Source organism: Artemia franciscana, chromosome 19, assembly GCF_032884065.1.
Source record: "Artemia franciscana chromosome 19, ASM3288406v1, whole genome shotgun sequence".
NCBI classification, from domain to species: domain Eukaryota; kingdom Metazoa; phylum Arthropoda; class Branchiopoda; order Anostraca; family Artemiidae; genus Artemia; species Artemia franciscana.
In genome coordinates this window covers 4,268,384-4,295,292 of record NC_088881.1, presented here as the reverse complement: position 1 = coordinate 4,295,292, position 26,909 = coordinate 4,268,384, and the positions used below count along the sequence as shown (strand labels likewise).

At 35.3% G+C, this 26,909-nt stretch overlaps 1 protein-coding gene across 2 annotated transcripts in view; it reads right to left on the bottom strand.

The window, feature by feature from the left end:
* LOC136039178 (terminal uridylyltransferase 7-like) overlaps window positions 1-23,267 on the bottom strand; it is a 90,095-nt gene extending 66,828 nt beyond the window's left edge. Inside the window, exons 1-2 of one of the 2 annotated variants that reach the window (XM_065722699.1) lie at window positions 23,230-23,267; window positions 3,573-4,409 (exon numbers count right to left, since the gene is read on the bottom strand). In XM_065722699.1, the coding sequence (XP_065578771.1) occupies window positions 3,573-4,397 (825 nt within the window). In that variant the 5' untranslated portion in view covers window positions 4,398-4,409; window positions 23,230-23,267. The other variant, XM_065722698.1, reaches the window with a different exon arrangement.
* Window positions 23,268-26,909: the final 3,642 nt, after the last annotated feature.

Sequence of the window (26,909 nt, the reverse complement as noted above, 5' to 3'; positions counted from 1 at the left end):
ACTGGGGGGGGGGGGCTTCATACAAAGAAACCGGATTATTCACCATCAAACAATCTCCAAATATAGCAATCACTGACATTTAATTGCATTCCAGTCCCCCTCCAAATGGGGCTCGATATAGTTCTAGACAATATGCAAAAGTTTGCTGATCTGTTAGGTTTCCCATTAAGCTTTCTGAACATTTCAATACAAAATAAACTTGGCTATTTCATTTCTGTTTATATTTGTCATATATAAGACATGTCCCAAGTACAAATACTTGGGACTGTGCCAATTATGGAACCAAGCATTGTCACTGAAATAATTTGATTTTTATCTAAAATGGTAAAAACAAATCTTCAGACACACCATTTTTATTTCACTACAAACTAACGAATAAGGAAGTGAAAGTAAGTGGTCACTTCAAACCATATATCTCCCTGCACAGTTCACAAATTATTTTTGAGAGTGTACCCGAAAATTTAGGGTCCCCTCCACTCTAAAACAGAATGGCGACTTCGAATTTCAAATTTCTGCAGATGTCATCTAATGCTAAGATGTTGCTGTACAATTTTTTTCTGGGGGGGGGGATTTTTTTTTGTTAGATGGCATGTGTTTCTGTTAGGCCTGTCCCATTTATGGAGCAGTTTCAATTATGGAGACTATTTCTTCTTTCTTTGTAAATACTCGTTTTAAACAATTATAACCATGTTAAGTAAGTCAAAGCAAATGCTTTGTGTCAGTTAGGAAACTAATTTTCAAATTTGGGTATCAAAATACTGTGAAGTCATCCAGGAGATCTTTCTCCACTTGTCAAATTTGCATACATGTATTCGAACTTTATAGCAGAGACAAATGAATCTAAAAAATAGTGGTGTTTGATCTGAACTAGGTCTTAGCTTTCCTTTTGGTTTGAATTTGGTAGTGAGTAATAAGGATGTTAGAAACCTTGTTATTTTTTTTTTTTAAAGAACTGGGAGATTAGAAATTTCGTAGTTGGTGATCATTGGTTGTGTAATTTTTTTTTTTGGTGCTTTCTTTTTTATGTCATGTAGTTTTAGTTTAGCATATAGTGTGAAATACCTTGTTTGGTTTACTCACGAATAAATGCTAACTTACCCTCTTTTTTCTGATAGAAGGTCATATGTTGTAATCATTTTTACCTATATAAATATCACAATTCTTCTCAGGAATCGATTCTGGGAAGGATTCCAAAGTCCATGTAGTAATAAACAAAGTATAATTTCTGGAAAGGGACAAAACAAAAAATTCGCAAAGAAGAAAGAAACGAGAACAATAGCAGCCAGTGAAAAGAGAAGAAATATGAAAATCAGTACTGTGAGATGGTTAGGAGTCTCCTTCCTGTCAAAAGCTACTTCCACCGTCATTATCCCCGAGAAGGGAAAACCTGCTTGCGTTGCCTCATCAGGGTGGACCTCTTACAAGTTTTCTAAGTTGATAGCTTCACTTATCCAAGCAGTATTATTAGTATAGATGGTAGATGCAAAGAAGATGTTAAAAGCAGAATAGCCAACGTCCAGGGCTTTTTTTTCACGTTTAAAAACAATAAAAGAACAGGAAGATAAATGTCTGATAAGTGTAAGAGAAGTATGTGAGCCCAGATTTGAAGCTACAATGATAAAAATGAATAATGAAAATGACAAAACGGGTCTATGGTCAGTAAAGGAAAACAAAGAAAACAAAAAATCCAACGAATATTTCGTCTGTATAAAACAAGGCGTCTTCAGCGTAGAGAAAAAAAAAACAACTAGAATCTGACACACAAAAAATTTAAACAAAAATTATATATAAAACTAAAAACAGACTAACAGAAATGTATAATATACAATTACTCAAATATACAATTGCAAGCTACCTTAATGAAACCGGAAAGGTTTTAGATTCTTGTTTTATTTTGTTTGTTTTTGTCTTTTTTTCTTCTAAGCTGAGGACGTCTTGTTTTATACAGGCGAAAAGTTCGTTGAGTTTTTTTTTTTGTTCTCTTGGTTTTCCTTTACTGGCCATACTTTCAAATTCATTTTTTGTTTTGTCACAGCTGAACCATTTTGGCTTTAGATCTAAGCTACAATGATGACACTGGTCAAGTATGGTTCTGAAACGTGGGGGCTTCAAAAAGAAGACGGGGATGGCTAGATATTTTCCAGAAGGACCTTTTATAGATTCTTTTGGGCAGAGACGTCATTTAGGGGGAGGGCTAGGGGGCAGTTACCCCCCAATAATGTGGAGAACAAAATGATTAAATGTCTAAAGCCCTTTGGCTATCCGATATGGACCTATCTTGCCCCCCTTCCTCAATAAAAATGCTGGAGATTCACCACTGCTTTTGGGTACCCGTTTGACGGACCATATTTCAAAAAGTAGCTGTACAAAAATGTGGTCCTATCCTGCTTTCTATTACTATAATTAGAGAAAGGTTGAGATGGCCAAGATACGTTTTGCTGATGAAAAATTGCAAAAGATCATCCTATTTGCCCAACCATATATGGCACGACAAAAAACAGGTCGTCTGTATTAGAAAAAAGGTTATAACAAAGGATTTAAAGGAAATTGAAACTTCTTAGGCATGTGTAAGGAGGGAAGCATGGGAGAGACTGGGATGGAGGGAAAACAGGCGCAGCTGTGTTTACCTAAGATGGCTTGTTGTTGCAGTGAGTTGTTAGTAGTAGTAGATAGAAAAAGCATACACCAATTGTATATCATGTTTTTTTTTTTTTTTAAAATAATATAAAGAGTAACTCCAAGTCAAACCAATAAAATTTCAGACGAACATAACTCATTATTTTAAACAAGCAGGCAAATTATTTTCATTAATTTTTATTTTGTTGTGCTATGGTAACATCCCCCCCCCCCCGCCCCGAAGCACAAAAAAGAATAAAAGAAATCAAAATTTAAATATTAACCCTACAATATATTTTACATTAAATATTCTATCTGTATACTAGAATAAAGTGAAAATATTTCAGAACCCCTTTTTTTTTCTTTGTTCTTTCGGTCTTAGTTTGCCTTTGGCTGCTGAATTTCATACGTCGGGAAAATTTTCTAGGACAGAATTTTCCAGGTGGTGAGGGTGAATTATCTGTGGTAAAAAATTTCCTAGGGGGAATTGTCTACGGGGGTGAGGTGGATTCTGCAGGGGAGAATTGTCTGAAAGGAATTCCAGGGGGATTATCCAGATACCCTATTTGTTTATTAGGGCCACTTCTTATGCCAGGAGAGTTGGTTCTCTCCTCCTTTCTCTTTTTTCCTTCTATCTTTCCTTTTCAATTTGTTCAATTCATTAATTCTGATTGGTATGGTAGTTTTTGTTGTTGTTATTTCACTTCTTTCTTTTTTTCTATCTTTTTTTTCTTCTTCTTGTCCTTCTGTTTGATTTTAGTACTATTATTTATAGTTATATTTTATTTATAACATATTTATAGTTCACAGTCTCACAGGCCAAAGAGTCTTTTTTTGGGGGGGAGGGGGGTCTAAAGCTTTGTAAATTTTTTTTGTTTCCTTTAAATAAATTGATTGATTGATCATATACAGCAGACAAGACTAAAAAAGATTAAAAAAAAAGAGATTATACTTACACGAAACAAACGCGGGGGGACTACTATTTTTTCCGATTTGAACTCTTTCAGAAGTTCAATCAAGTCACTCTTTGCATCGTTTTTACCAGAGTTTGTCCTCTCTTTATCTATTTTCTCCTTCAAGGGTGTTCCTCTTTCTTCTTTTTTTCTTCTCTCCTTCGAGCCATCTTTTAGTTTATCCAATAGCCGGTTTGTTACTTCTACGTTGTGAGCTTTTTCAGCATTCTTAGTCAATACTAAACTCTTTTCTCCACTGACTTCTGCCAGTGCAATTTTCAAAAGAGGCTCTATGTATCCAGTTTTGACTCCATTAGCTTCTGCATCTTCTGTTTTTAAAACTGATTCAGTGACAACTGGCTCCATCTCTGAAGCCTTGAAAGCTGATTCTTGTCCAAAATGAAAAACTGATTCTAAACCATGTGCTTTTTTAGAAACAGTACTCATGTCAAAATATTGGTATGGATGAGCTTTCAAGGTTGGCTTTTCAACTGGGCTGTGATCAGCCTGATAAAGCTTATGAAGAGCTACACTACAAGTAGCTTCTGGTGCTCTAATTTCTTGATTTTTTAAAACGTCCTTTTCCGTCTGCTCACCATTCATGAAATTTTCTACTAAAGAACTAGCTGTTCCTGGTACTCGTTCCAAGGTGTAGACCTTCCTTGCAACTGATGACATATCAAAGGATTGGTATGGGTGTGGTTTGATATCTTCTTTTGATGTCAAGGTACTTGAAACTTCATATAGTCTATGAAGTACAGTATCGTCTGATTGTATCATCTGATTAGTATCATCTGATGATGTTTCTCCATATCTTTTCCCATCCATTACTAGTGAGACCTGAAAGTTAGACTCAATAAACATGCAAGTACTATCTTATTAACGAAATAAGTTAATAGCACCAATTACTAGTGTTACCAGTTACTAGTGCTACTAGTGTTACCTAGCAGTTACCTAAGATGGGGGGATCAATAAATGTACAAGTACTATCTTATTAACGAAATAAATTAGAAGCAGCAGTTACTAGTGTTACCTAGCAGTTACCATCCATTGCTACTGAGACCTGAAAGTTAGACTCAACAAAAATGCAAGTACTATCTTATTAGCGAAATAAGTTAATAGCAGCATTTACTAGTGCTACCAGTTACTAGTATTACCTAGTAGTTACCATCTATTACTAGTGAGACCTGAAAGTTAGACTCAACAAGCATGCATCTGAAAAATTAGAATAAATGAGGTATTTTTAACTTACGAATGGGTTATCGGATCTCAATGAAATTTGATATTTAGAAGGATATCGTGTCTCAAAGCTCTTATTTTAAATCCTGACTGGATCTGGTGACGTTGGGGGAAGTTTGGGGTGGTGGAACCTAAAATCATGGAAAACGCTTAGATTGGAGGGATCGGGATGAAACTTGGTGGGAAAAATAAGCAGAAGTCTTACATACGTGATTTACATAATTGGAACGGATCCGATCTATTGGGGGGGGGGTGATTCTGAAAAATAAGAAAAAATGACGTATTTTTAACTTACGAAGGAGTGATCGGATCTTCATGAAACTTCATATTTAGAAGGACCTCGTAACTCAGATCTCTTATTTTAAATCTCAACCGTATCAAGCGTAATTGGGGGGGGGGGGGACCGGAAATCTTAGAAAATACTTAAAGCGGTGAGATCAGGATGAAACTGGATGGGAAGAATAAAAACCTGTCTAAGATACGTGACTGACATAACCGGACCGGATCTGCTCTCTTTGGTGGAATTGGAGGGGGGTAATTTTTAAAATTGAGGTATTTGTAACTTACGAAAGGGTGACCAGATCTTAATGAAATTTGATATTTAGAAGGATCTTGTGCTTTAAAGTTCTTATTTAAATTCCGACCAGATACTGTGACGTTGGGGGGAGCTGGAGGGGGAAACCGGAATTCTTGGAAAACGTGAAAATTGGGGTATTTTTATCTTACGAATAGATGATCGGATCTTAATGAAATTTGATTTTTAGAAAGAATTCATGTCAGGGAGCTCTTATTTGAAATCCCGACCAGATCGTTTGACATTGGGGGGAGTTGGAGGGGGAAATCTTGGAAAAACACTTGGAGTGTAGGAACAAATGTCCTTGATACGTGATTGACAGAATCGTACTGGATTCGCTCTCTTTGGAGGAGTTGGGCGGAGGGGTTCAGTGATTTGGCGAGTTTGGTGCTTCTAGACGTGCTAGGACGATGAAAATTGATAGGCGTGTCAGGGAGCTGCACAATTTGACTTGATAAGTCGCTTTCCCAGATTCGACCATCTGGGGGGCTAAAGGGAGAGGAAAAATTAGAAAAAATTAGGTATTTATAACTTACGAGTGGGTGATCGGATCTTAATGAATTTTAATATTTAGAAGGACATCGTGACTCAGAGCTCTTATTTTAAATCCTGACCGGCATTAAGCCTCTTATTTTCCTTTTTAAATCAATCTATTGATTCATAGAATTTTGTTAGAGCTCATACCATATGATCTCTTGGCTCTTAGCTGTTCTCGCCTCGTCACAAGTGCCATATGAGCTCTTAGCTCTTGTTTTTCTGGCAGTATTCTAATATAATCTTGCAATAATTTTTTTTTTTGTAAACAGTTCAACCTATAGCGAAGTTGAATGTAGATACATATTTTATTTATAGACACTTATTCTTTTACCCTAATGAAAATTATTATATTATCAAAATGCTTGAAAAAATTAGAAGGGTCTGGTCCCTTCAGACCCAGAAAAAAAAATCTTCAGACCCTCTTGATAATGAAAAAATCTATGTCTAATCCTAATCATCATCTACCATGAACTAATTCCACATTGAAACTAATTGATTCTCTACTCAAAAATTTTATTACTGACCGAAATTATGCATGTAAAAGGTTGATCAGTAGAATTAAAAAAGAAGTCCCTAAACTTCCTAATTTTTTTCCAGCAAAATGTATTGGCCAATCTATCTATTCAGCAGCACTGGACCTCGTTTTGCAGTTCTTCTATATGACTTGTGCGCTATTATTCTATTAGCATTTGCTACAAGCAGCAAATGCTAATATTCTATTAGCTATTAGCTAATTCTGGCTAATAGCTAGAATTAGCTATTATTACCTAATAAATTACTATAATTATTATATTTTTATATAATTATTATTATTATATTATATTGTTTTATATTATTTTGTCATTTTATATTATTTTGTCATTTTGTATCATTTTGTCATTTTATATTATTTTGTCAGGTTGTCATTTTAGTTGTTACTAATTTTAGTTGTCAGGTAGTCATTTTAGTTGCCATTAATTTTAGTTGACAGGTTGTCATTTTAATTATCATTATTTTAGTTGTCAGGTTGTCATTGCCTCTCCGTTTTGTGTTTCCTCTCCCACATTCTTCAAAATATCTTTTTGTGTTTTTGTTCCAAAAAGTCGAAGAAAAAACTGATACAATAATATATTATAATATTATTAATTAATAAATATTATATTATATATTATTATATATTATTATTATATTATTATTATTGTATTTTATATTATTATATTATTACTAGCTATTGGGGTGGCGCGAAGCGCCACCCCAACACCTAGTTGGTGGGAGCGCTTCGCGCCCCCCAAGCCACCCCGCGCGAGTAAGTCGTTACGCGCCATATTAGTTACGCGCCATTGTAGTTGCGTCCCTGTGTCCCACCTGTGAATATAGATACATATATATATATATATATATATATATATATATATATATATATATATATATATATATGTGTGTGTGTGTGTGTGTGTGTGTGTTTTTTTTTTAACTACGTAAAACTTGCGAATATACAACATTCTTCGCTGCCCCATTGTCTGTACATATAAATAGATTGTCAGGTTTACCGACTCTTGAATATGCAACATATAATTGTCCATGGGAAAAACAATCCGTATTCAGATCTATACCTCATTATTCTAATGATTGCCCTTGAGCTTTGTTGATGGTGATTGCTAATCAAACATTCCCTGTGTCCCCAACGTCATTTATATATCCCCCTGTGCCCCCCGGCGTCCCCGTTGTAGTTGTGTCCCTGTGTCCCAGTCGTCATTTATAGTCGACAAACATGACGTCAGTCGACACACAAACATGACGTCAGTCGACACACACGTCCCAGTCGTCATTTGTGTCCCGTTGTCCCAGTCTGTAATTTCTCTTTGAGTGTCCCGGTCGTCATTTATATTCCCTTTTTTTATTTTTTTGTTTTCTTTTTCTCCTTTATTTTTCCGTTTTTTTCCTTTTTTTAGTTTTTTTTTCTTTTTCAGTGTTTAGTTTTTTTATTAGTTTTTAGTTTTTTTTTCTTTTTAGTCTTTTTGCTGTTTTTACCCTTTTTTAGTTTTTTTAGTTTTTTTTTTCTTTTTTAATTTTGTTTTTACATTTTTTTTATTTTTTTTTAGTTTTTTAGCTTTTTTAGTTTTTTTAGCAATTTTTACCTGTTTTTTAGTTTTTTTTAGTTTTTTTTCTTTTTTAGTTTTTTTTTCTTCTTTTGTATTAATGCTAAAGCCAAGGTTCGAACCTGGAACCTCTCGGACCTAGAACCTGGAACATAACGCTTTACCAACTCAGCTACTTCGGCTTGAATACATTTACCTTTTTTAGTTTTTTTTTTTATTTTTTTTTTGTTTTCTTTTTCTCCTTTATTTGTCAGTTTTTTCCTTTTTTTAGTTTTTTTTTCTTTATCAGTTTTTAGTTTTTTTTTAGTTTTTTTATTAGTTTTTAGTTTTTTTTTCTTTTTAGTTTTTTTGTAGTTTTTACCCTTTTTTAGTTTTTTTTAATTTTTTTTTACTTTTTTAGTTTTTAGTTTTTTACCCTTCTTTTAGTTTTTTTAGTTTTTTAGCTTATTTAATTTTTTTTAGTATTTTCTTTTTAGTTTTTTTTTGTAGTTTTTATCTTTTTTAGTTTTTTCCTTCTTTGGTATTAATGCTAAAGCCAAGGTTCGAACCTGGAACCTCTCGGACCTAGAACCTGGAACATAACGCTTTACCAACTGAGCTACTGTATTTTTATTTGTATCGGATTAACGACGCTTCTTGACTACTAAGGTCCCTGCGTCGGCCCTGTAGTGCATTCCTGCAGCATGGTTCGATCTCTGGGTCCCGTATTACCACGCTAAGGTCAAACCCACTGCGCCAACACAGGTAGTTATATAACTGAGCTACTTCGGCTTGAATACATTCGTTTTTGAATTGGTATGTGATGAAATAATTCAAACTTCATATGCGGACAGTGACGTCACTCGACAGACACACAGACAACTTATTTTTATATATATAGATAGATACGTCAGTTGACAAACATGACGTCAGTCGACACACAAACATGACGTCATTAGACAGACACATAGACAAACAACTTATTTTTATATATATAGACTATTATATAATTATTATAAATAATTATTATTAGCTAATAAAATTGTTAATGGGATAGCAGCTATCCATCAACTAGAATGTATGATTAAAGACGGACTGTTAATAAAATTTCCAGTGACTGGTAACTTTTTTAAAGCATATGGCTAATATATGGCAGTGTTGTATTGTATGGCAGTGTTGTAATTGTAAGCTGTTTCACGAGTATTTCTTGTTTCATTTTACCAGTAATAATGATTATTAACGCCTCGTGTTTGCTCTCAGGACTACTAATAATATTCTTGTGCAATTTGGTGCTACATACAGAAATCACTACGAAAAAAAAATAGAAAAACAACTAAAACCAAACTTCAATATTGCTTGAAGATATACAAAGACTGAGACGGAAATAAACGATGATAGATGTAATTTTGGATTAGAATACGGTAATAATAAACAAGACCAGGATGACCAAACTTTTCAAACAGTTCGTGGTAACGAACTGTAGTAAGGAGCGACCCGGCTCAATAGTAAACGAAACTCTAAAAAATGTAACTTCAATGCTAAAAGATATATCAAAAGAATCGGATTTTTTATGCTGATTTTAAATACATAAGTTTCATCAAATTTAGGCTTTGTCATCAAAAGTTATGAGCCTGAGAAAATTTGCCTTATTTTGGAAAGTCCAAAATTTCAAGGTCCAATCAACAAAAATGTGGTATTTCGTATTTTTTTGCCAGAAGACAGATCACGGGCGCGTGTTTGTTTGTTTGTTTTTTGTTTTTCCCAGGGGTCATCGTATCGACCAAGTGTTCTTAGAGTGATGCAAGATGGCACATTCTAACGGAAATGAAAAGTTCTAGTGCCCTTTTTAAGTGACCAAAAAAAATGGAGGGCACCTAGGCCCCCTCCCACGCTTTTTTCCCCAAAGTCAACGGATCAAAATTTTGAGATAGCCATTTTGTTCCGCATAGTCGAAAACCATAATAACTATGTCTTTGGGGATGACTTACTCCCCCACAGTCCCTGGGGAGGGGCTGCAATTACAAACTTTGACCTATGTTTACATACAGGAATGGTTATTGGGAAGTGTACCGACGTTTTCGGGGGGATTTTTTTGGTTTGGGTGTGGGGTTGAGGGGAGGGGGCTATGTGGAAGTATCTTTCCTTGGAGGAATATTTCATAGGGGAAGAGAAATTCAATGAAAAGGGCGCAGGATTTTCTAGCATTACTTTTAAAAAATAACAATGAAAATATAAACATGAAAAAGTTTTTTTTTCAATTGAAAGTAAGGAGTAGCATTAAAACTTAAAACGAACAGATATTATTACGCATATGAGGGGTTCTGAAAATACTTTAGCATAATGAGCCAGGTATTTAGGAGGAGATAAATACTTCGCTCTTTATGCTAAAGTATTTTTAGTAATTTCAACTATTAATTCTATGGCCTTTCTGATTCAGGGGCCATTCTTAAAGAATTGGGACAAAACTTAAGATTTAGTGTGAAGAGCGGGGTATTAACGAGGGGACAAAACCCCTCATATATATAATCAAAAATATAAGAATATAAAAGTTTGTTACTTAAGTTAATTCTTAAGTTACGTATATTTTTTACTAATAAAAACGTTCGTTAAAAATTAAAAGTTCTAGTTGCCTTTTAAAGTAACCGAAAAATTGGAGGGCAACTAGGCCTCCTTCCCCACCCCTTATTTCTCAAAATCGTCTGATCAAAACTAAGAGAAAGACATTTAGCCAAAAAAAGAATTATTATGCAAATTTCATTTTAATAATTTATGTACGGAGAGCTAAAATCAAACATGCATTAATTCAAAAACGTTCAGAAATTAAATAAAACAAAACTAGTTTTTTTAACTGAAAGTAAGGAGCGACATTAAAACTTAAAACGAACAGAAATTACTCTGTATATGAAATAGTTTCCCCCCTCCGCAATCCCTAGCTCTTTACGCTAAAGTTTGACTCTTTGCCACAATTCTACTTTTTAAAACAATTAAAAACTTTAGCGTAAAGACAAGCTTCTACGACAAAAAAAATGGCCATCATAAAATTTCTATCAGATATATTTCAGGAAAATACGAGGTTTGGGGGAGGGGTATCCACCTTTCGATCACTCTTAATCTTGAAAAAAAGACACAAGAATTTCTGAATACCAATCCAATGAGCCCCCTCTGAAGTTTCTATGACCACCAAACATTATATGTCCCCAGGCATAAATTACAACCCTTGCCTTAAGGGTTTTAGCGGGGGTTGTCATCTTCAAAGATCGAATTTCTTCACCTTTTAATTACGTTGGCCAATATGGATATCTCAAAATTTTTATTTGATGTGTTTGGGGAAATGGTGGGCGTGCGAGGGCGGTTAGTTACCCTCCAATTATTTTCGACCATTAAAAAGGGCACTTGCCCTTTCAGTTTCCAATTGAATGAGCCAGTTTCGAAGTTTCTACGACAGCAAATGGCCATCTCAAAATTTTTATCAGATGCATTCTGGAAAAGTACAAGGTATGGGGGGGGGTATCCAACGTACCATCACTCTGACACTCTAAGAGGGCACTAAAAATTCTGACTCTCAAAAAGGGCACTAAAACTAACTAGCAATCCAATGAGCCCCCTCCGAAGTTCATATGATCACCCTTTATATATCAACCTTATATGCCCTCAGGGTATAACTTACAACCCTTGCCCTGACGCTTGTAGGAGGGGTGTCGCATACATAATTTCCGGACCTTCCTACTACGTTTAACAAAATGGCTATCTCAGGGCTTTGGTGGGATGTGTTTGGGGAGGTGGTGGGAGTGGGAGGGGGGTTGGTTGCCCTCCAATCACTTGTTTCTGTTAGAGGGGGCACTGACCCTTTCAATTTCCAATTGTATTAGCCCTTTTCGAAGTTTTTTTACGACAACTCCTTCGATACGAAGTGCCCTGAATTTTATAAATTTGGAATAATAGGCAGCACAATTGCGTTGTTTAAGTTAAGAGCGAAATGGACATATTGTATTATCTATTTCTTTCTTTCTTTTCACCGGGGCACTTCGTATAGAAGGAGATGTCGGAGAAGCTCAATGTCTTGGAAGTTGGGGGTTCTGGTTACCTTTCTGGGAGCCAAAAGTTGTTGGAGGGCGGCTATCCCCCCTCCTACGCCTATTAGTTCCCCGGACACGTCAAATCAAATTCTGACTTAGCTATTTTATTCAGTATAGTTAAACTGAAGAAGATCAAATGGTCAAAATTATGATTGGAAAATAATCCATTGCTTTGCTGAACCCTCAGTCCCATCCCCAAAGGAAAAAACGAATCGATTATTATAAATTTTCTATTGATATTTTGTGAACTCTTAGAAAAATAAAATAGTTTCATACCTTGTGGCAGCGTGGTGGATAAGCGCTGTTCTTAGGATCAAAGGGTCAGCGGTTCAATCCCTCGTGTCGCAAGGAAACTTTCTCATGACAAACCAATGAATAATTTTTTTTTTCTTCCGTTTATGTCATTTTCTATATCTAGTTCTATCCTGGCTCAACACAATTTTTGCAATGTAAATTAATAAATCAAAATATTGATCTGCCACAATTTATATTAAATTTTTCCTTTTGTGACTACATTTGGCCGAAAGCGCAAGACTTGGCTTTACCCAAAAGGCACAAGACAAGTAGCTTGTTTTTAACAAAAGGGTAAAAAAAGGCATTTTCATATATTAATTTAAGAAAAATATATGAAGAAGATTTTTTTTTAAGACAAGTTAGGTGCCATACTAGACTTAACTACTATAGAGGTGAATTCATGTAGTGGTCCAGATTCGGAATGACCAGGAATTGCTGTTGGAGGGTGGGGGAGGCCAGAAGTGAACGGAGATTGGATGAACGGTCATGGCCAACGGAGGGGTCGACAGGTACTAATATGAGTGAATCTTGGAACGATTAAGATTTGGATGTTCAGATCAGGCTTAGGACGAGCGAAGGTCACCGCAAGAAAGAGTTTGGCTTCTGTTCTGTCTCCTCTCCCTAGCTGCAAGAGTCTAAACCCAACTGCGTCACTGGCGTTTTATTAAAAGTATATGTCCTGAACAGTCCTAGGAAAAAACTAATAAATTCAACTGAATATTGGATATATAATCATATTGATTGCTGTTAGCTCAGCAACTCAGCACAAAAGGAAATATTTGTAATATAATTAATTTTCAATGAAGCTCAAATGACGTTGTTGCCTTTATGCTTTTACAGTTGGGGAGGGGAGCGTAGTCAAACTCTTGTTTGTGTTGATTTTGTTCGTTTTGTGTTTGGTTTGGATATTCAATCTGGGTTTTTCTTGTTTTAGGATTTGTTCTTTAATTGTATTGGTTCCTTTTGCATTTTGCTTTTTGTGATTGTTTGTTTTATTTTTTTTCAGTTTGGGTTTCATTTATTCTTAGGTAATGATTCCTGGTCGCTCTGAGTTGGAGCTGTTTCAGCAAGTTTTATTTGATTAAGCAGAATCAAAAGCTAGTTCTTTTGACGTATCTATTGTTATCAAAATTCCTTCTTGTAGAGTCCCAATTATAATTGGGCTGAGTGGCTCCTTACTTACAGTTCTTTACCACAGACTATATGGTAAAGATAGATAACATGAAACAAGCCATCAAAATACATAACTTTATATTACATAATTATAACTATATTTTATAATTATAACTATATTTTTATAATTATAACTATATTTAATTATATATTATAATTATAACTTTACAATAAACACAAATTGTTAAAAAAAAAAGAAAAAATATTGTGTTTTGCTCTTAAACAAGACTATGCAAGACTTTTTGTAGACATGCTTGAATTATTTAAAGGATTCTTTATAAAGGAAGCAAATGTAAATTTACACATGTTGATCGTGCTTAGTGCCGTGAAAAAAAAATATTAGATACCGTATTCTATGGTGTAGAACATAGGAAAGAAGCTATAGAAGATTCCCTCTATTTTATTGTATCTAATAATGGAGCAAAGTATAAACAAATTTAAGCCTATTAACTATCTCAAATAATTTCTTAGACCATACTGCATTTCACTTATTAGAATTTAATAGATGAAAGTAATGAGAGAGAGTGGCTATAATATTTTAGGGGAGGCAGGGAACAAAAAATAAAACAAAAAACTAACTTCAAATATATATATATATATATATATATATATATATATATATATATATATATATATATATATATATATATATATATATATATAAACTAGTTGGTGGGGGCGCTTCGCGCCCCCCAAGCCCCCCCCCCCCCGCGCGTAAGTCGTTACGCGCCATATTAGTTACGCGGCATTGTAGTTGTGTCCCTGTGTCCCACCTGTGAAAATATATATATATATATATATATATATATATATATATATATATATATATATATATATATATATATATATATATATATATATATATATATATATATATATATGTTTTCAGCTTACGTAAAACTTACGAATATACAACATTCTTTGCTGTCCCATTGTCTGTGCATATAAATAGATTGTCGGGATTACCGGCTCTTGAACATGCAACACATAATTGCCCATGGGAAAAACAAACCGTATTCAGATCTATACCTCATTATTCTAATGATTGCCCTTGAGCTTTGTTGATGGTGATTGCTAATCGAACATTCCTTGTGTCCCCGTCGTCATTTATATATCCCCTGTGCCCCCCGGCGTCCCCGTTGTAGTTGTGTCCCTGTGTCCCGGTCGTCATTTATATTCCCTGTGTCCCGGTCGTCATTTGCGTCCCGGTGTTTTTTTCTTTTTAGTTTTTTACCTTTTTTATTTTTTTCCTTTTTTAAAGTTTTTTTCTTTTTAGTTTTTTTCTTTTTTTAGCTTTTTTCGCGCCATATTAGTTACGCGCCATTGTAGTTGTGTCCCTGTGTCCCACCTGTGAATATAGATATATATATATATATATATGTTTGTAAAACTTGCGAATATACAACATTCTTCACTGTCCCATTGTCTGTGTATATAAATAGATTGTCAGGTTTACCGACTCTTGAACATGCAACATGAAATTGTCCATGGGAAAAACAATCCGTATTCAGATCTATACCTCATTATTATAATGATTGCCCTTGAGCTTTGTTGATGATGATTGCTAATTGAACATTCCCTGTGTCCCCATCGTCATTTATATATCCCCCCTGTGCCCCCCAGCGTCCCCGTTGTAGTTGTGTCCCTGTGTCCCGGTCGCCATTTATATTCCCTGTGTCCCGGTCGTTATTTGTGTCCTGGTGTCCCAGTCTGTAATTTCTCTTTGAGTGTCCCGGTCGTCATTTGTGTCCCGGTGTCCCGGTCTGTAATTTCGTCAGTCAACAAACATGACGTCAGTCGACAAACAACTTCAAGACGACATACAACTCAATCCTTATAATGACGTCAATCGACAAACATGACGTCAGTCGACACACAAACATGACGTCAGTCAAAAGACAAACAACTTATTTTTATATATATACATAGATATAGATATATAGATATACTGTCTGTCTATTATCTGTTACCTGTTACAATATGACGTCAATATATACATCAGAAAGTTTTCATTGTAATACATGACGTCATATTCAATATGACATCCTATTCAATATAAATATTTGCAGCTCAGCGAAAAGGTACCACTTATATTGTGGCTCAAAGAGAAAGTATCACTAATGTAAAAGAGAAATTATCCTATAATGTCACCAAAAAGGGAACACCAGGAGGAAACACCAGAGCAATGCAAAACCAGGCTTGCGGCTCAAAGAGAAATGGCCAGATCAGGAATGTCCAATTTATGTCAGCAAAGGCGTGTCGAGGAACCACCAGAGCAATGCGAAACCAGGCTTGCAGCTGACAGAGATAGTAAAAAACGAAGGCGTCTCAAGGAATCACCAGAGCAACGCAAAACCAGGCCAGCGGCTGACAGAGATAGTAAGAAAGAAGGTGCGTCGAGGAATTACCAGAGTAACGCGAAACCAGGCTTGTGACTGACAGAGAAAGTAAAAAAAGAAGACGTATCGATGTATTACAAAAGCAACGCATGTATAATTGCCTAGCATTCAAGTACTACTCTTCCGATTATTATAGCTTGAGTTGAGATGTTCAAATAGGGACTATGTCTGAAATTTGTCCCTATTGCAAGGCATTGAAATTTAATGGTGAAACAATGGGAATGTGTTGCGCCTCAGGAAAAGTTAAGCTTCCTCAACTGGCTGCACCATCAGAGCCATTGAATACTTTGCTTACAAAAATTGTTATTTCCGCTGACAAAACGCCTACTGCTGAACATGTGCGTAGATATAATGCTCCAACTATCATCGAAGTGGCAATCATTATGGTCGGTGATCAGTTCTTACCTTGAGATATTACTCTTTATAGGCGAAACAATCAGTTGACAAGAATTGCTTATTCTGTTTTGAAATTGCCTCTGAATATGTAATCTACAGAAACTCCCACATGCAACATTTCCAAATCATCTGGGATGGGTAAAATATGGCAGCAATGCAAACTTATTGTTTCGAGACCAGGCAGTCATTTACAAGTCAGTCAAGACAGTTCTGGAATCAAATGGAGCTGATTTAATAATCAAATATCTTTGATAAAACTGCAGTAGAATAGAAGGAACAATGAGAATCCATATAAAGAAGCCTGCCGCATGCCATGCTGGGGCCCGGCGGCAAAGCTGCTGGGCCCAAGCTAGTTAAAATATATAGTAAGAAAGATACTAAAAACTGGATTTATATCATTTGTTTTTTTTCCAATGCTTTGTTTGGGTGTTATAACCATTTTCTCTCTATATTTCATTTGTTAACCATCCTATTCAATAAGCAACATGGAACAAAATTTTCCCCAGAATCGTCTGAATTTTCCGAAAAAACAAATCTGTGATATAAACAAAGTTTTATTTTATCTGTTACAAACTATTGAAACTTGTCCCAAAGCATAAAAGAGTGATAAGGGTAGCGCCCCCCTTTAAAAACCAACAGGACAAATACGCTGAAAAATACGTTGATATTTGGCACCCTTCGACATATTTTTGGCATAACTACCCTTTCGTTTTTTTACAAAATATATTCAATTCCCAAAAACGTTTTAATTGTAATTTTATGTAAATATTTGAATATTATGGAAAATATAAACATAATCAATAATATAAATGTAAAGAAAATAATAAATTAAAATATAAGACTTTAAATGTAATGAAAAATATTATGGAAAACATTTAAATTTATAATTTTATGGTTAATATTTTTTACAGAAAAACTTCTTGAAAGGAAAATGAACAGAGAGTAACTAATCCGTTGACCTGTGGTGGTAAGTAATAAAAAAATAGTACTTTACTGAAAACATAAAATCAGATACTCTTTTAGGAGCAGAAAATTTCAGAATTTGCCTGCATGTTTTGTCAAATAATAAAAGATATTTAGATGATATTTTGGTTTTAATTTGTAAGGAATTTATTGATATTTCTAATATATATCCATCGGAGCTTACTCTTGAGCCTAGTCATGGCACTGGTCTAGAATATCATTCCTTAGATTTGAATATTAATATTTCCGATAATAATAAATTAGGTTTTAAAATGTATAATAAAAAGGATGATTTTGATTTTGAAGTGATTAATTTCCCATTCCCTGAAACTAATATACACTCAAATATCACATATTCAGCATTTTAATTTTGATTTTGAAGTGATTAATTTCCCGTTCCCTGAAAGTAATATACACTCAAATATCACATATTCAGCATTTTAGAGCTACTTAGATATGCAAGGATTATTAGTAATTATATTGATTTTATAAATAGATGTAAAATTTTAAGCCAAAAATTGATTTTAAGAGGTTTTTCTGCAAATAAATTAACTTGGCAATTTAAAAAAATTAGTTTTCATTATAACAAACTTTTAAATAAATACCAAAAGAATCATCTTGAAATACTTATCGAAATCTTTGGTGGATTTTGATTTTCTTTGTTATTGAGTTTGGTGTGTCCCTAATTTTTGACAGTGGATTTCCAGAGGATTTTGCATATATTGTATTTTAAAATGGTCTTATTTTGTATTAAATAAAAAAAAAACAAGTTTTTATGGCACTTGGTATTAACCAAATGACATATAGCAATTGCAAATTCTGTCAGTCTGTCTGTCTGTCAGTCCTCGTTTTAGTACTTTAGGCACTTCCAGGTAAGCTAAGACAATGAAATTTGGCAGACTTATCAGGGACCGGACCAGATTAAATTAGAAATAGTCGTTTTCCCGATTTAACCATCTGGGGGGGGGCAGTGGGGGGCCAGTCAATTTGGAAAAAATGAAGTATTTTTAACTTACAAATGGTTGATCAGATTTTAATGAAATTTGATGTTTGGAAGGATATCGTGTCTCAGAGATGTTTTTTTTTAATCCTGACTGGATCTGGTGACATTGGGGGGGGGGGGATAGTAGGGGGAAACCTAAAATCTTGGAAAACACTTAGAGTGGAGGGATTGGGATGAAACTTGGTGGGAAAATAAGCACAAGTCCTAGATAAATGATTGACATAACCGGAAGGGATACGCTCTCTTTGGGGTAGTTGGGGGGGGGGTTAATTCTGAAAAATGAAAAAATTAGGTATTTTTAACTTACAAATGGGTGATCGGATCTCATTGAAATTTGACATTTAGAAGGATATCGTGTCTCAAAGCTCTTATTTTAAATCCCGACCAGATCTGGTGACATTGGGGGGAGTTTGGGGGAGTGCCTAAAATCATGGAAAACGCTTAGATTGGAGGGATTGGGATGAAACTTGGTGGGAAAAATAAGCAGAAGTCTTAGATACATGATTGACATAATTTGAACGGATCCGCTCTATTGGAGGGGGGGAGGGGTTAATTCTGAAAGGACAAAGTTACACAGGACAAAGGAAAAAGGACAAACTTAAAAAGGAGTGATCAGATCTTCATGAAACTTCATATTTAGAAAGACCTCATACCTCCGATCACTTATTTTAAATCTCAACCGGATCCAGCTTCATTGGGGGGGGGGGCAGTTGGGGGGGGGTGGACTGGAAATCTTAGAAAATACTTAAAGCGGAGAGATCAGGATGAAACTGGATGGGAAGAATAAAAACCTGTCTAAGATACATAACTGACATAACCGGACCAGATCTGCTCTCTTTGGTGGAGTTGGGGGGGGGGGGAGTAATTTGCAAAAATGAGGCATTTGTAACTTACAAAAGGGTGACTGGATCATAATGAAATTTGATATTCAGAAGGATATTGTGCTTTAAAGCTCTAATTTTGAATTCCGACCAGATCCTGTGACATTGGGGGGAGTTGGAGGGGGAAACCGGAATTCTTGGAAAACGTGAAAATTGGGGTATTTTTATGTTACGAATATATGATTGGATCTTAATGAAACTTGATATATATAGAAGGATCTTATGTCTTAGATGCTCCATTTTCAACACGAATTGGATCCGGGGACATAGGCGGTTGGAGGAGGGAAACAGAAATCTTGGAAAATGTTAAGAGGGGAGAGATTGGGATGTAACTTGATGGAAAGAATAAGGAAAAGCTCTAGATACGTGATTGACATAATTGGAACGGATCCGTTCTCTTTGGAGGAGCTGGGGGGGGGGTGTTAATTTGGAAAAATTAGAAAAATTGAGGTATTTTTTACTTAAGAACAGGTGACTGGATCTTAATGAAATGTGATATTTAGAAGGAATTCATGTCTCAGAGCTCTTATTTCAAACCTCGACCACATCTGTTGAGATTAAGGGGAGTTGGATGGGGAAATCTTGGAAAATGCTTGGAGTGGAGGAATCGGGATGAAGCTTGGTGGATAGAATAAACAAATGTCCTTGATACGTGATTGACATAACCATACTGGATTTGCTGTCTTTGGGGGAGTTGGGGGGAGGGGTTCAGTGATTTGGCAAGTTTGGTGCTTTTGGGCGTGCTAGGATGATGAAAATTGGTAGATGTGTCAGGGAGCTGCAAAAATTGGCTTGATAGTCGTTTTCCCAGATTTGACCATCTGGGGGGCTAAAGGGAGAGGAAAAATTAGAAAAAATGAGGTATTTATAGCTTACAAGGGGGTGATCAGATCTTGATGAATTCTGATATTTAGAAGGACATCATGATTCAGAGCTCTTATTTTAAATCCTGACTGCCATTAAGCCTCTGATTTTCCTTTTAAGTCAATCTATTGATTCTTAGAATTTTGTTAGAGCTCATACCATATGGGCTCTTGGGTCTTAGCTCTACTTGCCTTGTCACAAGTGCCATATGAGCTCTTAGCTCTTGTTTTTCAATGAAAGTAAGGAGCAACATTAAAACTTAAAACAAACAGAAATTACTCTGTATATGAAAGAGGCTGTTCCCTCCTCAACGCCTCGCTCTCTATGCTAAAGTTTAACTCTTTCTCTTAACTCTACTTTTTAAAACAGTAAAAAACTTTAGCATAAACAGCAGGGCGTTGAGGAGGAAAAGCCCCTTTCATATAAGGAGTAATTTCTGTTTGTTTTAAGTTTTAATGTTGCTCCTTACTTTCATTTTAAAAAAAAACTTGTTTTCTTTATTTAATTTCTAGACCTTTTTGAATTAATGCATGTTTTGATCTTGGCTCTCTGCACATAAATAATTAAAACAAAATTTGTATATTAATTTTTTTTTGCTAAATGGCTTTCTCATTGTTTTATTCGGAAGATTTTGAGAAAAAAGGAGCAAGGGAGGAGGCCCTCCAATTTTTTCATTACTTAAAAAAGCAACTAGAACTTTTTTATTTTTTACAAACGTTTTCAATAGTACAAAATATACCTAACTTAAAAATTAACTTACATAACAAACATTTATATTTGTATGTTTTTATTGCATATTTTTTATGAGGAGGGGGTTCACCCCTTTTTGATACCTCAATCTTTACATTACAGCTTAAATTTTGTCCCAATTCCTTAAAAAATGACCCCTGAATAACAAAGGCTGTAGAATAAATAGTTGAAATTCCTAAAAATACTTTAGTGTAAAGAGCAAGGTATTATGAGGAGGTAAACCCCTCACATGCACAATAATTTCTGTTTGTTTTAAGTTTTAATGCTGCTCCTTACTTCCAGTAGAAAATACTTTTCATATTTATTTTTTCAAATAATGCTAGAAAATCCTGTGCCCCTTCATTGAAAGTCTCTTCTGCCATGAGAAGTTCCTCCATGGAAAGATCCTCCCACGTAACCCCCCCTCCTCAACTCTCCCCCTAAAGCAAAAAAAAACCCTGAAAACGTCTGTACACTTCCCAGTAACCATTACTATATGTAAATACAAGTCAAAGTTTGTAACTTGCAGCCCCTCCCATAGGGACTGCAGGGGAGTAAGTCATCCCCAAAGACATAGTTATTAGGTTTTTGACTATAGTGAATAAAACAGCTATCTCTGAATTTTGATCTGGTGACTTTGTGGAAAAATCAGCATGGGAGGGGGCCTAGATGCCCTCCAATTTTTTGGGTCCTTTAAAGAGGGCACTAGAACTTTTAATTTCCATTAGAATGAGCCCTCTTGCAACATTCTAGGATCAATGAATCAATACAATCACCCTTGGGGAAAAAAAATAAAAAAAACAAATAAACACGCATCCATGATTTGTCTTTTGGCAAAAAATGCAAAATTCCACATTTTTGTAGATAGGAGCTTGAAACTTCTACAATTCTCTGATATGCTAAACTCTACAATTCTCTGATATGCTGAATCTGATAGTGTGATTTTTGTTACAATTGTATGACTTTTAGAGGGTGTTTCCCCCTATTTTCTAAAATGAGGCAAATTTTCTCAGGCTCTTAACTTTTGATGGGTAAGACTAATTGTGATAGAACTTATAAATTCAAAATCAGCATTAAAATGCAATTCTTTTGATGTAACTATTGGTATCAAATTCCATTTTTTAGAGTTTTGGTTATTATTGAGCCGGGTTACTCCTTACTACATTTTGTTACCACAAACTGTTTGAAACCTTTTCTGATGCAATTTAATGAATTTTGCCATGTGGGCAAATAATGGTTAAACTGACAGAAATCACTAAAATACAATTTACCAACACCTTTAATAGGCCTAATTGAAAATGCATTAGCTAAGTCTAATCTATCCCTCTTGAATTGCAAAGATGGTAGGCTGAAACATCTTAGTCTATGCTTATAAGGAAAGCACTTCAAATATGGAATAAATTTTGATTCCCTTTTTTGAACTTTTTCAATCAGCAGTGAATCAGATTTTCTTGTTGGATACCACACAGACATGCAGTATTCGACTATTCATTGTCTTATACAGCTATTGTTGTTCTATCTTCAACACTGTAAAGTTTTAAACTTGCTATTTTATCAATCAACTGTTCCTGGAAATTGTCTCTCAAATTCTCATCTTGGAGTTAGACTAGCTTAGTCACCCTTCCTAAATTTCATCTTTCAAATAGCCCTAGATACTATTAGATGATGATCTTATTCAGAAAATGTAGTAGAACACACACTGAGTGCTATATTCATCTTTTATCTGGTGAATTAAATGAGGAAGGAAAAATATACTGAGGCAAGCATGCAAAATACACAGGTAATGTTTAGTTTCATTCCAAGGGCTCTAAAGTGTGTTACTTTATACAGAAAGATTTCAACAATTGTATATTGTTTCTTTGTCATTTTTAGAGAAGCACATCCATTTTTTAGGTTTCTAAAATTCCCCTCCAACAAGACTAAAAATGTGTAAAGTGGGGCTTGCTTACATGTATCATTACCTATAGAGCAAAGCAGGTTAGTCCATGAGCCCTGCAGGCAGCAGGGTGAGGTCTGTATTTTATATTTATTCAACAAAGAGTGATTAAAAAAAAAAACTCAAACAAGGTTTATTAGATAAACATAGAATACAGACCTTGCCCCACTTCCTGCAGGGCTCATGAAATATAATGCTTTGCTCTATTGGTAATGTTACCTGTAAGCAAGCCCACTTTAAGCATTTTTAGTTTGTCCCATGGAGGAGGAGGGTCAAGCAGAAATGAATGCATTTCTAGAATTGGCATTTCTAAGCGCTATAAAATGAAAACTATGATGCTTCACAGCATACTTTCCAGTTTAGAGCACTTGGAACAAAACTAAGCATTTAACAAGACACCTAACATAGCAGCATAAACACAGGGCTACCTAGGCTGATATTTTTCAGTCTTAAAAATTTGTCCGTTTGCGTCTTTTTTAGGGAAATAGAGGATTGTTATTTAATAACCTCCTAACAGTTAATTTACATTTTATTCTTGCCTGAGAATTTTGATTCGTCCGCTGCTTCCATATAAGCAAATTGCGCAAAACTCGGACGGCGTTGCAGGGAACTCTAGAGCCAACAGTGTTGCTCTGTTATTGGATAGACACTCGCCGACAGTTGTAATTTCTTTCGCTGAAAACTGAGCAAGAATCTTGTACACAGATAAAATGTCTGTAATTCAGACGTCCAGCTTAAATAATTTTTTGATAATAAGCAGCTTGGTGCTTTCGCTTATCTATCCTCTGTTTCTCAGGCTTTTACCAAGCCGTAACGTCATCATATATAGAAAGCAACCCCCAGATGCCCAATCCTTTTTTAACATTTGAAGTTACAGTGCTTAAATATCTGTATCATATACCTTTCTTCTGTAGTTCTATAGTGAAGCTGACAAAATAAAACCAATCCAAGGCATTAGCAACTCCCAAGATGCGTTACAGAATAACTATATTACGTACAACTACTAGTTCTACCACTAACAACTCACCGTAGCACCCAACCACCTGAAGTCAACACCGCTAATTGCACTCCTCCTCCGTCCCAATTTATTAAAAGTCTCCCCCTTTACATCCTTCCAGGAATTTCAGATTTTTTTTAAATATTTCTTTATGGCATCCTCCCAACCCAGCCGCCGAAGACCTACTGTATACTTAGCCCGAAATGCTTGGCCGGAAAGAATATCTTTTGCAATCTGTCATCTTTCATCCATGGAATGTACCCTAGTCATTTCAATCTTTTTCTTATTATAGCTCTAGAAAGCAAGATTGAACCAAACTTTTCGTAGAGTCATCGCTGTTATCATATAGCTTAAAGTATTCTTGCCAATATTTTTGCTAATAATCACCTTAGTGCTTTTGCTGGTCTAACCTGTTTCTTGGGCTTTTATTGCGCAGTAACGTCATCATATATAGTAAAAAGGCCTGCAGGTGCCCAGTCCTTTTTTAACATTTGAAGATAGAGTGCTTAAATATCTGTATCGCATATTTTTCTTCTGTGGTTCTGTAGTGAAGCTGACAAGAAAAAACAATCCAGCGCAGTAGCAACTCCCAAAATGCGGTAAAAAAAAACTATTTTTACATACAACTACTGCTTCTATTACTAACAACCAGTGCTGTCACTTACTTGAAGTACTTTTACTTGAAGTACTACTTAAGTAAAATTTTCCATTACTTGTACTTACTTGATACTTAAGTAAGATTACGAAATACTTATTACTTAAGATACTTTTAATGTACTTGTTTTTCAAATACTTTACCTTTGAAACGAAAATTTTGTGTGTGTGTGCTTTGGCAATGTACAAGAAATCATCACCTTTAGATTTAGAGTAAACTCAGATATAGCTCCATGCCCTATATTTGGATATGAAATAAGGTATTTGTTTTTAACGAAAAAATTATAGTATGACTAATGCTTGATATAATTTTGTTTAATAGTTATATAATAAAAAAATTGAAATCATTTCACATTTCACTGGTCGACAGTGAGCTAAAATCTCTTGTTTTGTGCTAAATGTTGCATGCTGTAGTCCATTTGGGTTTATATTTCTGAAATTAGTGTTTAAGGTTTGTCATCTCGTCAACTGAACCAGATTTCTACCATTTCATCATCTTCAAGACCATATTATTGGTAAAACTAATGAAGTTATGAATCTTTGCCCATCTAAATGTTGTCTGCAATAAACAAGTCTAGGGAATTCTAGCTGGATCCAATGCAGTGGTATTTTGTCAAATTCATTCCAGCAAATTCAGGTGTATTCAGACGAATCTGACTTCAGATTTGTTACTCCATTCATGAGTTATAGGCCCTGCTAAATTAAAGGAAAACGCAACTTTCTTAAAACTTGAAACCCTTTCCCCTCGCCCTATTTGAGATAGGGTTTGTCATACCAGAACTTGATATGAGCCCTGATCTTAGGCATCTTTGGTCTAGTTTCCATTTGGATCCGTTACTCCATTTGCAAGTTATACTAAATTAAACAGAAAACTTAATTTTTTTCAGGAATTAAAACCCATCCTCCTTGTTATATTTGACCTTGGGTCTTTATCTTAAAACTTGATATGTGTCATGGTCTTAGGCCTCTTTGGTTCAATTTTCATTCAGATCCATCACTCCATTCACAAGTTACTCTGAATTAAACGAAAAACTGTTTTTAGCAAGTAAAGCCCTCTCCCTCCTGTTCTATTTGAGCTAGGTCCTCATCTTTCAACTTGATGTGTCTCGTGATCCTTGGCACCAAATCCGGCCATCCAAATCCGACCAGCGGTTCTCACCCTATACTTGATTACACAGACGGACTGACAGACAGACAGACAGACGGGGATTTTGCAACATCTTAGGTAGCCATTTTGGCTCAGTGGATCCAAAAAAAGGAAAAGAATAGCATATCATCATCCAGGTATCATCACCTATTTGGATAGTGGAAAATATCCATCAAGATAGGTTTTTGAGATCTGTCTGTCTGTCCTCTCGTCTGCGCAATCGAGTATAGCGGGAGAACCGTCAGTCAGATTTGTGTTAAAATAGAACTATTTGGGTTAAAATTGAGCTTAATTAGGGCGAGGGGGCTTTAAGTGTTAAAAAGAATTTGAGTTTTTCATTTAATTCAGTGTAACTTGCAAATGGAGAGATTAATTTCGGTGAAAATTGAATAAAGATGCCTAAGAGTATGATATGCATTGAGTTCTGGGATGGAGACCCAAGCTTAATTAGGGCGAGGGGAGGGGGCTTTAAGTGCTAAAAAAGTTGAGTTTTTTGTTTGACACAGTTTAACTTGCGAATGAAGTAATGGATCTCAATGAAAGTCAAGCCAAAAATGCCAAAACCATAGGACACATAATGTTTGGAGAGGAAGACCCTAGCTTAATTAGGGAGAGGGGGCTTTAAGTGCTAAAACAAAGTTGAGTTTTTCATTTAATTCAGTGTAACTTGTGAGTGGAGTGATAGATATCAATGGAGATTGAACCAAAGATGCCTGAGACCATGACAGGCATCAAGTTTTGAGATAAAAACCCGAGCTCAAATAGAACGAGAGGGAGTGGGTTAAGTGCTGAAAAAAGCCAAGCTTTTTGTTTAATTTAGTGTAACTTGCGAATGGAGCAACGGATCCAAATGAAAGCTAGACCAAACATGACTAGGATCAGGGCACATATCGAGCTCTCATATCACAAAATCTATCTCAAATAGGGCGAGGGGGCTTCAAGTTTTAAGGAAGTCGAGTTTTCCTTCAATTTAGAAGGGTCTATAACTACTTCCACCCATGGCTTGCCCAAATTCTAGAAATAACCCTTTTACAAAATAAGCCATACTGAAGCCAACCTTCAACCAAATATTTCATCCCTAGAGAAAAATTATTTTGTATGGCAGTTGGTATTTACAAAGTGATATATAGTGATGGCAAATTCTGTCGGTCTGTCGGTCCCGGTTTTGCTAGTTTAGGCACTTCCGGATAAGCTAGGACAATGAAGTTTGGCAGGCGTATCAGGGATCAGGGACCAACCCAGATTAAATTTGAAAATATTTATTTCCCGATTTGACCATCTGGGGAGAGAGGGGAGTGAGGGACAGTTAATTCGTGTAAATTAGAAAAAATGAGGTATTTTTAACTTAAGAACGGGTAATTGGATCTTAATTGAATTTGACATTTAGAAGGATATAATGTCTCAGGGCTCTTATTTTAGAT